Source organism: Triticum aestivum, chromosome 6A (assembly GCF_018294505.1).
Source record: "Triticum aestivum cultivar Chinese Spring chromosome 6A, IWGSC CS RefSeq v2.1, whole genome shotgun sequence".
NCBI lineage: Eukaryota > Viridiplantae > Streptophyta > Magnoliopsida > Poales > Poaceae > Triticum > Triticum aestivum.
This window is the reverse complement of record NC_057809.1, coordinates 80,112,967-80,128,322: the sequence shown is the minus strand read 5'-3', so window position 1 is coordinate 80,128,322 and position 15,356 is coordinate 80,112,967. Positions and strand designations below refer to the sequence as shown.

Genomic DNA, 15,356 nt, shown 5'->3' with positions numbered 1-15,356 from the left:
TTCCTAGAGCATGTGCAAGTAAAATGCAAACTAAATTCTAAAAAGTGCGCGCGCACTATCTAGGGAGAACGAGCGGCCGCTGCTCGACCGCACGATGCCAGCGAATCGTTCTGCCCACGACCTCAGGTGATATCTGGTCGGAAGCACACTTCCTTCCTCCTCCTTCTTCCCTGACCCGTCAACCACCGCAGCCATGGCATCCGACCGGCCGCGACCCGTCCTCCGGCCAACCGTCGCCATCTACCTCCGGCGCGCCGCCGCGCGTGCACCCCGCCGGATCCGATTAGCTCCGCTGCGCCAGATCTGAGGAGTTCCGCGTCGGATCCGCCAGTCCACGCAATCCCCACGGTCTCCCCATCCTCCCTGTTCCCCTTTCTTGGTGTGGTAGCAGCCCACGATAGGGGAAGGCTGGGTTGCAGCCGGCGATGGCGGAGATGCAGGGGTACCGTGCTTGAGCAACCTCACCTCCTCGGCAGGAGGTGATTAGTGTCAGATTTTGTCTCCGTCTGTGAAACCTGTCTATGTGCAAATGGTGTGTTTCCAATTTTTCTCGCTGGTTGGTCTTCTGCATCTCTAGTTACAATCGTTGATTCTTTGTGATGCAAAATCGTGTGACCTTGAGACGGAGGAATGCCTGCGACTGAATAATTGTGTATCGCGATTGAGGAACTTCATATGTTTTGTTTCTGCTATCTGATACGAGGCACCGGATACAATAGGTGTTGCATACACATTGATATTTAGTTGGCTTCTAATTTAGCCTAGTTGCACACATATTGATGTTTAGTTGGTAGGAAGACTAGTTGCACAAACACATGCTCAGTTGGCTTATAATTTAGTCTAGTTGCACACACATTAATGTTTAGTTGACAGGAAGACTAGTTGTACACATATATGCTCAGTTGGCTTATAATTTAGTCTAATTGCACACATATTGATGTTTAGTTGGCTTGTAATGTAGTTTAGTTGCACACGCATTGATGTTTAGTTGGCAGGAAGACTAGTTGCACACACATACGCTCAGTTGGCTTGTAATTTAGTCTAGTTGCACACACATTGATATTTAGTTGACAAGACACTAGTTGCACACACATATGCGCAATTGACCCGACAATGTAGTCTAGTTGCACATATATTGATATTTAGTTGGCAGAAGGACTATTGGCACACGCATATGCTCAGTTGGCGCTGCATGTAGTCTAGTTGCACACATATTGATGTTTAGTTGGCAGGAAGACTGGTTCGTCGAAATATACCCATGCGAGATCTACTTTCGAAGAGCACGTCGCGAGGGTTCCAACAGTGAAAACGGATCTTAATTTCGACACGCGGATTAAAAATTACGATTTTTTAAAAGATTGAAAACTCAAATTAAATGTGTTCACACATTTTCACATGGATGTTTTTTGCCTGTTTACCTGATATTTTTTCTAATATATGGATTTGTTTTTTAGTATATAAATTAGAGGGGAGAGATTATTACTATTTATAGATTATTACGGACCAAAAGTTTCCGTTTTTGGCCGGCCGCTCGCGAAGGGTAGCGAGCAGCCGGCCGCTAGATCAGTCCAAATGCAAACACTGGATCGTGATAGGGTAATTTTTTTTGCTTTGTGATGCGAAACCTCCCTTCCCTCATTCACATACAGAAATCACTTTTCATCACTTAGATAATATCATCATGCAGCAACAGAAATACAAATTAACAGGGGGCGGGGATATCATCTTGCCTTATCCAAGCATAGGAGCACCCTAAACCTACATATTGCACCCTTTGTGTTAGTCAAATTCAAAAATAGCTCGGCATTGGTAGTTACGATTGTACCTTGTAATCAAGTTCTTTGCTTTGTTTATGTCTGGGTTGAAGTGCTCCCTGAAAATCTGAACTATACTTGAAAAAATCAAAGCCTCTGTATGCCTGGATGATAGGAAAAAATGTAGTCGTTGCTGAATTTCACTGGAAACAATGTAGTTGCTGAAATTCATAGGAAACAATGTAGTTGTTGATTCACAAAATTATCATGTTCCAAACAGGGTCTCGCGGTATAGGAAAAGACCTTTCGGAATTCCATACGGTGTTTTTGATCCTTATAGCTGGACTTGTACTCAGTAGTTAGAGTCGTTCAGATGTTGAGCAGGTAGCTTTAGGAGAAACATAATCAAACACTATCTGAATTGATTGTTATTCATCTTGATAGTAAGACACGATATTCATTATATTCCTATAATGATTCTTCGTGCCAACACTACAACATAGAATAGTAAATCATATAAGAATGTTCGAAACTTGAGATCATACAATGTGGAATACGGAATTAAACTGGCAAATATATACATACCTTACTCTTTAACTGTGTTTGGAAGTACTCGATCCACTGCTGGGATAAAAAATGCTTCCTGATCCGCAACTTCAATCCATTGCTGGGATAAAAATGAAATCTCAAACATACTTCCCGAATAACAACATACACATGGTAATTGTATTCTCATCTGATAGCAAGTCCATCTAACTGAACAGACAAACCATAGAGGTACTGAGATATAGTGATCAATATGGTTTAGGTGCCCGTACAGGCAGACATACTACCTGTATTTCTTTGGTTCATTAATGGAACAATGGTATATTTTGGTTCACTGATCTATATAATGCAAGACCATAAGATTTTAAATGACTCGCGAGGAACTTACCATAATTGTTCCACAGTCTTTGTAAACATGCAGTTCGTATACAGTTAAAACAAAAACATGCTAAATAGATGAGCTTCCATATAAGTTGACCACCTACAGTAGGGGGTGGCAAACACTACTCAACATTTTAATTCAACTTTTGTATAAGTGCGCATCAAGCTTGCAAAAACTTGGGTAAATCCAATTTCTTCTTGGGTAAAAGAATAGTTACCATTTTGTTCTGTGCGATAAAAAAATACATAACCAAATGGAAGATATTTAGGCATGTGAATAAATATCCACCTAAATCCAAAGAAGACCGGAAGCAAATCTTGAATATTGAAGTAGCCGTAAAGTATAAAAGAAATAACGTACAAAAGGGAAAGATAAAATGGTCTGTAGTTCTGTACTAACATGGATACCACTGTAGTTTTTAGAAAATAAATATAATATTGAATTCACATTGGCTAGAAGTTTTATCTCCACATTGCATTGAAAAGCACAGTGGTACCTTCACATTGGCACATCATCAATAGACTTCATCTCAGGAGAAGTGAGGAAATCAGGAACCTATTTCAAAATATGGAAACCGCCCATAAGTAACATGATCAAGTAAAGAAAATTTAAACACACTATCATGCCAATTTAGGAACATTATACCATTCATTACTAATCGCACTATCATTTTCTCTATTCAGAAGACTTTGCTTAGCAGGAGAGGCCTATGACATCATATCTACCCGCACTTGCTAACTAATATTTTCTCCAGAAGTGCATGCAAAAAAGTTCATACAAGCTGATTCTCTCCTAGATGCTTGGCAAAAATGTCATTTTGTAAATTGTAATCCCTTCACCTTAGCAATTACGGGATGAACTAACATAAATGAACCATACTAACATTTGGCAAAGTCTATTGAGATTACAAATATAGGAATCATCTATCTATAGAAAAATATTGATAGATCGCACAAGGGTAAGCTTAGCATCACACTCGATCTGGACCTTGCTGTTGTAACCAATTAGAAGCGCCCCAAATATTTCCTAAATAGCAGTTTTTTGCTACTCAGCGGCACCCAATTTCATCTAAAGCTAATTTGTTTGCCTCCCAAAGTGTAACAAGATCACCAAATACACACACACACACACACACACACACACACACGGCAGCCTGGAATCACCAGCAACCACATCGATTCAATCGAGGGGGTGCGTGGTAGGTCGTGGGGAGAAGGTAGATGGAAGAGATCTTACTCTGTCGAATATGAGGTGGAGAAGGACCTCGAGCGGGGATGCCACTGGGAGCCGAGTTTCGGTGCCGGCCCACCCAAGGACGGCTGGCGATGGGCTTCGACAGCGGCTGCTCCAGAGCTCAGCGGCGCATGGCAGCGGCGAGCCAGGTACGAACTACGTGTTAGAAACGGAGTGGAGGAGCGCATTAGGGAGGCTTCAGATGCAGCATGCGCCCTGAGGAAGTGAGGATCAGCGGTGACGGCGCCCCTCGTCCTCACCGGATGGGGCGGCTCCCACATCGTCAGAAGCAGCGATCGGCGCGGTACCCGCGGCGGCTCACGCATTGCCGGCCGGTACACGCGGCGTACCCTGGCGGCGCGGTGGTTGCACTCCCCTGGCGTCCCCTGATGGTGCGGTGGTGGCGGCGGCCCAATCGGGGACGGGGATGAAGGAGGGACGCGGGGAGGCGTGTGGCGGGCGGCGGTGGAGAAGGCAATGGAGAGGAGTGTTGATCCTCGTCTCCCCGTCGCCATAGCCAAGTTGAGGCCGGTGGGGAGATGGGATCGGGAGCGAGAAGGGTGGGGTGAGGAACGTGCGAGCGTGTGCGCGTGGGTCGTTGTTTCTATTTTTTGTGACGGCGTGGGTCGAGTGGCAGCGTGGGTAATTAATTAAGCGCGGCTAAAACATGGTTTGCTGCTAAACATTGGAGCAACTTGGAGCGTAGGATTCGATACTCTGAATGGTGTAGATGTTTTGATTCTCCGTCCTCTCGTGTTTTTATAGGGGTAGTAGATGATCACCTTGTCTATACTTTGCACAAACTTGAGCTTGCAACCTATGGTTGGATGGTTAGATGGACAGTGGTATCCCAGCCCATCTGGGTTCAAATCCTGGTGCTCGCATTATTTCTAGATTTATTTCAGAATTTTCGCCGATGCGTTTTCAGTGGGAGGAGACGTTTCCGTCGACGACGAGGCCTACGTTGACTTCATAAATCTTAAGATGATATGTCGGCTCAGGCTTTCGAATGTACTCATAGGAGTAGTGTGTGCGTTCATAGGGATGAATGTATGCGCGTATGTATGAGCGCTTGCGTCAGTATTGTGATTAAAATATACTGGCCTTGACTTCACGTGATAGGACGTTGTTGTTGAAAATATATCTAGCTAGAAACTACTTCTATTTTTTCCGAGAATATGTCTAGGCTAGGAGCTTCCACTGGTGGAAAAAGGGCCTTTAGTCACGGTTCGCAACTGCCATTAGTCGCGGTTGCGCAACCGCGACCGAACGGGCGCGACTAAAGGCCCCTCCCTTTAGTCGCGGTTGCTTAAGAACCGCGACTAAAGGCCCGTCCACGTGGGCGCCAGGCGGCCGTCGGGGCGGAGGACCTTTAGTCGCGGTTTTTCTGGCCAACCGCGACTAAAGGCCGCCGCATGTTTAGGGTTTTAGCCCCCCCCTAAACCTGTTTTCTGTTTAATTTGTATTGTTTTATTTCTTTTGTGCTTTATTTTAATTTTGAAGGAGCTTCACATATTCTACGGTACTACATACATGCATATGAATGTACAATTTCAAACAAATTTGAAATTAGAACCAAAAAGAATTCAAGAGGAATATACAATATATATTCAATATCATCGGATGACCATATACAATTTTGAACAAGTTTCCATACATAATTTAATGCATATAAAGTTCTACGTCCTCGTAATGGTGTTCTCCTTTAGGATGGAGGACTTCCCTCCTGAACCATACAGCTAGTTCCTCTTGAAGTGGTCGGAAGCGAGCTTCTGGACTAAGCATTATCCGGAGGTTATTCCTCTGAGCATTGGTATCACTCGGAACCCGCTCAGAGGTGTATCTCCGGATCATCTCACAGACATAGTATGCACATAGATTGGTCCCCGCTGGCTGAATATCCTCACCATTCTTAGCCTTTGACCTTTTGAATTCTAGCTCTTTTTTGAATTCACCGACCTTTGTATCTACGAACCGTCTCCAAACCCTAAGAGGCAAAGAAAATTAAATGAACAAGAGAGTTATTAGTTACTTGATATTAGGAAATGAACGAAATAGGCCGATCGATATAGAGCGCAAATGAATGAAAATAATTACTTCTGCAGCATTCTTCTCATGTCGCCCCAAAGCTTTGGATCCTTATTCAGAGAGTCGTGGACGAGACATTCTGAGGTGTCAACTTTAATTACTAGCAGAATCCAGTGGAACCTGCGGACACGATACATGCATAGTACGTCATGCATAACTCATCGATTAGCCGGCCACATACCATGCATGGAGTAAATAAAAGAGAATGTGCTCAAGACAGAAACACTCACCCAAAATGGTAAGGAAATAGAATATCACTTTTGAGTTCCTGCTTTGTAAGAAACTGCCACAAGTCTGCCTCCATGTCGGCGGGGTGATGCTCCAACACATATCCATTAACGATGTGTGGGTCAATGAACCCAACATCATGGATGTTCCTTACTCTGCATTCCTTAATCTTCATTCTGCATGTATAATAGCGGACACAACAATATAGTTAGGACATATATATAGTGCACGCAATATGAACGAGATGGGGTAGAAATAAATCACTTACAGAACGTAGCAACTGATGATAGATTTGTCGAGCTCGCGCAGATTGAAAAGCTGGAACAATTCACTCAGATGAATTTGTACATAGTAATGTTTGAAGTGATGCTCATATCTAACTTCCGCATAAATATATTCTTTGGCGTTTTTATTTTTTATGTAACCCTTGTACCATTTCAGCAGACCTTTCATTTGTGGAGGTAGATCCTCTTCCTGCGCAGGCTCGATGAGAGGCCCATTCTTCACATATGTAATTACTACCTCCTTCACTGGCGCCTCATCAAGGCCTAACAGTTCACGAAGAGTAATACCTAAGTTGGCCGCTTGTTCTCTGGCACTCGTTACAGTCAATCCATGTGCTGCCGCAGCTGCTATGATATCGGGGTCATCCGGACCGGCGGCTTTCACTATAAGCGGGGCAATCGATTGTTTACTTTGTTCCCCGAGCTGGGCAACTCGTTTCCCGCTTTTTTTACTTTCTAATTCCGTTTTCTCGGCCTCCTCCAAGGCTTTGTTTTCCTGGTTCTCCGCCCGCTCTTTCTTCTCCTTCAACATGAGTGCCTGCCTACGAAGTTCACGTGCATAGTCGTCAGGCAGATTCTTCGCGGCTTGGGACGGTGTGCTCAAAAATGACTTAGCCCACTTCTTTTGCTCATCAGAAAATACTGGCTTGGGCTCGGGCTCTCTTTTCTTCTTGCAGTCCGCCTTCCATTTCTCATGATCAGCAGCCGCGACCGCGGCAGTTTCCTCGGCACTACGTTCCCAAGGCCTTGTGGGGAGAGGCTTTAGTGATGGCTCTGGTACCTTTGTGGTCTTAGGTACATAAGGGTCCGGGTTAATAATCCAGGACTGCTTCTGCTTCTTTGCCGGAGGTGGATTGGGGGGCGGCGTCTGATCACCCGCCGGACGAGGACTGGGGGGCGGCGTCTGATCACCCGCCGGACGTTGTGGACTGGGGGGCGTCGGCTGACGTGACGGAGGTGTAGGTGAACCGCCACCACCGTAGGGGGGTGGACTTGTTGTCCTTGGCGCCTCGCGTGGAAACTTGATAAACTTCTTTTGCCATAGAATGAAATGGCGCTTGACATCTCCAAGTCTTTTCTCCCCTTCAGGTGTAGCAATGTCAATCTCCAAGTCCTCAAACCCTTGGACTATGTCCTCCACCGTGACACGAGCATAGCCATCTTGAATGGGGTTGTTGTGGTGGAGTGCTCCAGGTAAACATGGTAAAGCACTGCCGATGGCTACCTTCATGGACATGTTCCCGATAGGATAATACAGATGACATTCTTTCATCTCCTTTATATCGTCCACGGGGTAGCGAGGAGGCTCCGGTGCAGTAGTTTCGACCACGAGAGGCTCCGGTGCAGTAATTTCGACCACCAGAGGCTCCGGTGCAGTAATTTCGATCGTCGGTGCATCTGCACCAGCCGGTGGGGCCTCCGTGGAAACTAATTCAATTCAAAATTCTAAAAATACAAATAATATATCAAAAAATTAAGAAAAATAAAACTAATTCAATTCAAAATGTTAAAAATACAAATAATATATCAAAAAATTCAGAAAAATAAAACTAATTCAATTCAATATGTTAAAAACACAAATATTATATCAAAAAATTCAGAAAAATAAAACTAATTCAATTCAAAATTCTAAAAATACAAATAATATATCAAAAAATTAAGAAAAATAAAACTAATTCAATTCAAAATGTTAAAAATACAAATAATATATCAAAAAATTCAGAAAAATAAAACTAATTCAATTCAAAATTTTATACGCCTAGGCAGGAGTACGACAGCGACGACAGCAGCGACGACGACGGCGGCAACTTAGAAGGCGACGACTACCAGTACAACGGCGGCGGCTATGAAGACTACGAGTATGCATATTATACGCCTAGGCAGGTGTATGACTAAATCACTCCAAATTTCATGTATCATCAGTGGTATCTCGAATCATTCGAAAATGGACACCAAACACATCACGGGTAATATAATTCACATGATCCATTCAACAAAGTTTGGTACAATAAATTATTACACATCATTTCTTCCCTTGTGTCCCTGCTTGCTTACGATTGTGCCGTATCCATGGAGCATCCTCATCATTTAACTTAATGCTTGGGTCGGTGTTCACTTTGAAGGGCGGAATTTCAGCAAACATATTATAATCTTCTGACATGTCTGTCTTGTCCTCCACTCCCACGATGTTTCTTTTCCCTGAAAGAACAATGTGGCGCTTTGGATCATCGCATGATGTACTGATCGTTTTCTTATCTCTCCGTTTCCTCGGTTTGCTACTCATGTCCTTCACATAGAAAACCTGAGCGACATCTTTCGCTAGGACGAATGGTTCGTCAAGGTAACCAAGATTGTTGAAATCCACCATTGTCATTCCGTATTGCTGGTCCACCTTTACCCCACCTCCTGTTAGCTTGAACCATTTGCACCGGAACAAAGGGACCTTAAAGGAGGGTCCATAGTCAAGTTCCCATATCTCCTCTATGTAACCATAATATGTGACCTTTTGCCCATTCTCGGTTGCTGCATCAAAGCGGACACCACTGTTTTGGTTGGTGCTCTTTTTATCTTGGGCGATCGTGTAAAATGTATTCCCATTTATCTCGTACCCTTGGAAAGTCGTTATAGTCGAAGATGGTGTCTTGGCCAACATGTACAGCTGATCTACAACATCATTGTCATTCATTAAATGTTTTCTCAACCAACTGCCGAAAGTCTCCATGTGGGCCTTCCTAATCCAGGATTCAGGCTTCCCCGGGTTGTTCGAGCGTAAAATATTCTTGTGTTTCTCAAAGTACGGAGCCACCAAGCTGGAATTGGTCAGTACAGTGTGGTGTGCTTCAGTCAGAGAATGGCCGTCCATACATGTCGTTGATTTCCTTCCGATCGTGCCTTTTCCACTTAGTCTCCCCTCGTGTCGCGATCGAGGAAGACCAATCGGCTTAAGGTCAGGAACAAAGTCAACACAAAACTCAATTACCTCCTCATTTCCATAGCCCTTGGCGATGCTTCCTTCTGGCCTAGCACGGTTACGAACATATTTCTTTAATACTCCCATGAACCTCTCGAAGGGGAACATATTGTGTAGAAATACAGGACCGAGAATGAAAATCTCTTCGACTAGGTGAACCAAGAGGTGCGTCATAATATTGAAGAAGGATGGCGGGAACACCAACTCGAAACTGACAAGACATTGGATCACATCGTTCTGTAACCGTGGTAGATCTTCTGGATTGATTACCTTCTGAGAGATTGCATTGAGGAATGCACATAGCTTCACAATGGCTACTCGAACATTTTCCGGCAGGAGCCCCCTCAAAGCAATCGGAAGCAATTGCGTCATAATCACGTGGCAGTCATGAGACTTCAGGTTTTGGAACTTTTTCTCCGCCATGTTTATTATTCCCTTTATATTGGACGAGAATCCAGACGGGACCTTCATACTGCTCAGGCATTCAAAAAAGATGACCTTCTCTTCTTTGGTCAGAGCGTAGCTGGCACGACCTTGAAACCATTCCGGATGCCGGTCATCAGGGTCTTTCAAATGTTGCTGGTCCTGCCGTGCTTCCTTTGTATCATTTGTCTTCCCATACACGCCCAAGAAGCTTAGGAGGTTCACGCAAATATTCTTCGTAACGTGCATCACGTCGATTGCAGAGTGGACTTCTAGGACTTTCCAATATTCTAGCTCCCAGAATATAGATTTCTTCTTCCACATGGCTGCGTGCCCGTCAGCTCCCTTCGGAACTGATTGTCCGCCAGGACCCTTTCCAAAGATGACTTTCAAATCCTTGACCATATCAAATACCTCAGCACCAGTGCGTTCCGCAGGCTTCGGCCGGTGATCTGCCTTGCCGTTGTAATGCTTGCCTTTCTTTCTTACTGGATGAATTTTCGGAAGAAATCGACGATGCCCAAGGTACACGTTCTTCTTACAATTTGGCAAATGTACACTTTCAGTCTCATGTAAGCAGTGCGTGCATGCATTGTATCCCTTATTTGACAGTCCCGAAAGGTTACTAAGAGCAGGCCAATCGTTGATGGTTACGAAAAGCAACGCTCGTAGGTTAAATTCCTCTTTTTTGTGCTCATCCCACACACGGACACCATGTCTGCCCCACAGCTGTAAAAGTTCATCAACTAATGGCCTTAGGTACACATCGATGTCGTTGCCGGGTTGCTTCGGACCTTGGATGAGCACTGGCATCATAATGAACTTCCGCTTCATGCACAACCAAGGAGGAAGGTTGTAGATGCATAGAGTCACGGGCCAGGTGCTATGGCTGGAGCTCTGCTCGCCAAAAGGATTCATGCCATCTGTACTTAGACCAAATCTTATGTTCCTTGTGTCAGCTGCAAAATCTTTGAACTCTCTGTCGATCTTTCTCCATTGCGTTCCATCTGTGGTGTGTCTCAACTCCCCGTCCGACTTACGGTCCTCTTTGTGCCATCGCAACAACTTGGCATGCTCTTTGTTCCTGAACAGACGTTTCAACCGTGGTATTATAGGAGCATACCACATCACCTTGGCGGGAACCCTCTTCCTGGGTTTCTCGCCCTCAACATCGTCACCAGGGTCATCGCCTCTGATCTTATAACGCAATGCAGTGCATACCGGGCATTCATTCAAATTCTCGTATTCACCGCGGTAGAGGATGCAGTCGTTGATGCATGCATGTATCTTCAGAACCTCTAAACCTAGAGGGCAGACAACCTTCTTTGCTTCGTACGTACTGGCGGGCAACTCGTTATTCTTTGGAAACATATTCTTCAACATTTTCAGCAAGTTTTCAAATGCCGAGTCAGCTACACCTGCCTGTGCCTTCCATTTCAGCAAATCCAGTGTGCAGCCCAGCTTTTTCAGACCATCATCGCATCCGGGGTACAACGACTTTCTATGATCCTCTAACATGCGATCCAAATTCTCCCTCTCCTTTTCAGTTTCGCAGCGTCTCCGTGCATCAGCAATGGTCCGACCAAGATCATCAACGGTCTCATCACGTGCCTCTTCTTCACCTTCACCTTCACCTTCCCCTTCACCTTCCCCTTCACCTTCCCCTTCACCTTCCCCTTCACCTTCAGCATCCTCCATGAAAGTATCACCGAAATGAGCAAGATAGCTTTCATCGATGAAATCATCCCCTTCCTCATCTTCTTCCATTATAACCCCTCTTTCTCCATGCTTGGTCCAACAATTATAGCTTGGCATGAAACCGTGCCGAAGCAGGTGCAGGTGAACTTCTCTTGAGGAAGAGTAACCCTTCTGATTCTTACAGTCAACACATGGACAGATAACAAAACCCTTCTGCTTGTTCGCATTAGCCACTACGAGGAAATCTTTCAAACCCGTAGTGAACTCGCGGGAGAGTCGGTTACCGTACATCCATTGCCGATTCATCTGCATTATTATAATATAAAATATATAATTAACCATCATGCATTTGTTAAACTAACTAGCTATAAACAATAGAAATTAAACAATGAACAACACACATGCATATTTTATCAATGACACACATGCATGAAAGGTTCAAGTTGCTAACCGCGATCGAGGAGGAACCTCAAGTGTGGCTCCAACACTTCATATCATGTTTGTTTCACGCTGTTGGGCATTTCATCAAACACCTTGTGTGCATAAGAGGAACCAAAAGCAAACCTACACCCCCTTGTGAAGAGAAGTGGCACCAAATGGCTAAGTGAGTGCGCTGAACTGGTATATATAGGGGAGGAGCTTTAGTCGCGGTTGGCCAGGCCAACCGCGACTAAAGGCCTTTGGGCACCTTTAGTCGCGGTTGGCCTGGCCAACCGCGACTAAAGCCCCTCACGTGCACCAGCTGGCCACCGAGCGCCCTGGCCCAAGCCTTTGGTCGCGGTTCGTCTGCCGAACCGCGACTAAAGACTTCATTAGTCGCGGTTCCTACAGTTTCGCGACTAATGGGGCTGGACGGAAGCCTCTTTTTCTACCAGTGTTCTCACTCATTATCATTGCGTGAAAATTGGCACCGTTGTTGCTGCATGGTATTTCCCTACTTTTATAACTAATTTTCATTACATCATTGTTGCCGTGACACCGCTATATTGCTAGTGGTGCTGTGAGGGACACCGTGTTATAGGGTCCACCATTGTGATGCAAGGCGTACGACAAGCCGGTGATACGAGGGAAGTCGATGCCTCGTCATGAAGTGGAAGCGTCGTTGGTGTTGTCAGTCGATGTTGTGGTGGCACACCACCGTGCTACGAGAGTGTCGTCGGTGCTATGAATTGATGTTGTGAGGCGTGTTGCCGTGCTGTGGGAGCGTCATTGGTGCTGCGAGTCTATGTTGTGAGGCACATCATCATGTTGCAGGAGTGCGACAGTGTCATGGGAGCGTCTTCGGTGTCATGAGTCGACATTGTGAGGCGCTTCCTCGTGCTACGGTGCTGCCAGTCGACATTATGAGGCGCACCGCTGGTGCTGCGAGTCGACGTTCCGAGGCATGCCGCCATGTTGTGGGAGTGTCACTAGTACTGCAAATCGACATTGCGAGGAGCCATGCTTCAGGCAGGAAGCAACATTGTGTCATTGGAGCATCGCCGGTGTTGAGAATCGATGTTGCCATGTTGTGTCACCATGGTATGATAGTGCCACTGTGTGGCGAGACATGCTAGAAGCAAGCTTTGCGATGCATGCGGCAGGGCCATGGCCGGTGCACGACTGCACTTGCGGTTGCTACGACAGCGTCAGTGGTGTTGCGAGCCATCTGGTGGGGGTCACGGCCGGTGCCACGAGCGGGTGCTACGGCACCGTCACTGGTGTTGTGAGCCATGCCGTGAGCGACGACTGTGATGCTACATGCCAGATACTCAACGCTACAAATTTGGGTGGTAATGTATTTTGTTGCAAAGTCGGATAGTTGTGTTATAAAACCGCGATACGATCAAAGGGCGGCGGTGTTGCAACCGTTGTGCTTGACGTTGCAGCCCCCATTGTAGTTGGTTTTTTCCTATGACAAAAAACTAACCTTCGTGCTACAAAACCACGCGGCATTGCAAGACCGACTGGTGCTTCTACAAGATAGATAATTGACATGACAAGTCAGAAGCACGATGTTGCAACACTTTTTTTGCCAAGCCAACCAATGTTGCTGAAAGCCGGACACACAATCACTAGTAGAAAAAGGGTCAAATGTGAAGCACATTAGTGCCGGTTTGAATTTGAGCCGGCACTAATGTGTCCATTAGTGCCGGTTCCAATGGCTAGGCGGGTGGACATCATTAGTACCGGTTTGTGGCGAACCTTTTGAAGGAAATATGCCCTAGAGGCAATAATAAAGTTATTATTTATTTCCTTATATCATGATAAATGTTTATTATTCATGCTAGAATTGTATTAACCGGAAACATAATACTTGTGTGAATACATAGACAAACAAAGTGTCACTAGTATGCCTCTACTTGACTAGCTCGTCAATCGAAGATGGTTATATTTCCTAACCATAAACAAAAGAGTTGTTATTTGATTAACGGGATCACATCATTAGGAGAATGATGTGATTGACATGACCCATTCCATTAGCTTAGCACCCGATCGTTTAGTATGTTGCTATTGCTTTCTTCATGACTTATACATGTTCCTATGACTATGAGATTATGCAACTCCCGTTTGCCGGAGGAACACTTCGTGTGCTACCAAACGTCACAATGTAACTGGGTGATTACAAAGGAGCTCTACAGGTGTCTCCAAAGGTACATGTTGGGTTGGCGTATTTCGAGATTAGGATTTGTCACTCCGATTGTTGGAGAGGTATCTCGGGGCCCTCTCGGTAATGCACATCACATAAGCATTGCAACTAATGAGTTAGTTGCGAGATGATGTATTACGGAACGAGTAAAGAGACTTGCCGGTAACAAGATTGAACTAGGTATTGAGATACCGACGATCGAATCTCGGGCAAGTAACATACTGATGACAAAGGGAACAACGTATGTTGTTATGCGGTCTAACCGATAAAGATCTTGTAGAATATGTAGGAGCCAATATGAGCATCCAGGTTCCGCTATTGGTTATTGACCGGAGACGTGTCTCGGTCATGTCTACATTGTTCTCGAACCCGTAGGGTCCGCACGCTTAAGGTTTCGATGATAGTTATATTATGAGTTTATGAGTTTTGATGTACCGAAGTTAGTTCGGAGTCCCGGATATGATCACGGACATGACGAGGAGTCTCGAAATGGTCGAGACATAAAGATTGATATATTGGACGGCTATATTCGGACACCGGAAGTGTTCTGGGTGATTTCGGAGAAAACTGGAGAGCCGGAGGGTTACCGGAACCCCCGGGAGAAGTAATGGGCCATATGGGCCTTAGTGGAGAGAGAGAGGGGCAGCCAAAGGTGGTCCACACGCCTCCTCCCCCTGGTCCAAATTGGACTAGGAGAGGGGGGGCGGCGCCCTCCTTTCCCTCTCCCTCCCCACTTCTTTCCCCCTCCTAGTAGGAGTCCTACTCCTACTAGGAGGAGGACTCCTCCTTGGCGCGCCATAGAGGGCCGGCCGGCCTCCTCCCCTTGATCCTTTATATACGGGGGCAGGGGGCACCCCTTGACACACAAGTTGATCCACGTGATCATATTCTTAGCCGTGTGCGGTGCCCCCTTCCACCATAGTCCTCGATAATATTGTAGCAGTGCTTAGGCGAAGCCCTGCGACAGTAGTACATCAAGATCGTCACCACGCCGTCGTGCTGACGGAACTCTTCCCCAACACTTTGCTGGATCGGAATCCGGGGATCGTCATCGAGCTGAACGTGTGCTAGAACTCGGAGGTGCCGTAGTTTCGGTGCTTGATCGGTCGGGCCGTGAAGA

General features: G+C 45.6%; 1 protein-coding gene across 2 annotated transcripts; it reads right to left on the bottom strand.

The window, feature by feature from the left end:
* Positions 1–1,805: 1,805 nt before the first annotated feature.
* On the bottom strand, positions 1,806–4,474 carry LOC123130334 (uncharacterized). 2 transcript variants are annotated; one of them, XR_006463803.1, is made up of 4 exons: positions 3,919–4,474; positions 3,179–3,237; positions 2,340–2,421; positions 1,806–2,246 (listed from the first exon to the last, which is right to left on the bottom strand). XR_006463803.1 is itself a non-coding variant. In XM_044550254.1 (2 exons), the coding sequence occupies exons 1-2, from the start codon at positions 4,428–4,430 to the stop codon at positions 3,207–3,209; spliced, it is 543 nt and encodes a 180-aa protein (XP_044406189.1). In that variant the 5' UTR covers positions 4,431–4,474; the 3' UTR covers positions 3,103–3,206. The 2 variants fall into 2 exon arrangements, 1 of the variants encoding a protein (XP_044406189.1); XM_044550254.1 differs by lacking the exons at positions 1,806–2,246; positions 2,340–2,421 and having other exon boundaries at positions 3,103–3,237.
* Between the last annotated feature and the right edge of the window lie 10,882 nt (positions 4,475–15,356).

What these genes read in the sequence shown, in the direction of transcription:
- LOC123130334 (XM_044550254.1), bottom strand. Translation starts at nt 4,430, where the DNA reads ATGGCGACGGGGAGACGAGGATCAACACTCCTCTCCATTGCCTTCTCC. An exon ending in TCCACCTCATATTCGACAGA is followed by an intron (nt 3,238 to 3,918) that starts GTAAGATCTCTT and finishes ATTTTGAAATAG; the next exon opens with GTTCCTGATTTCCTCACTTC.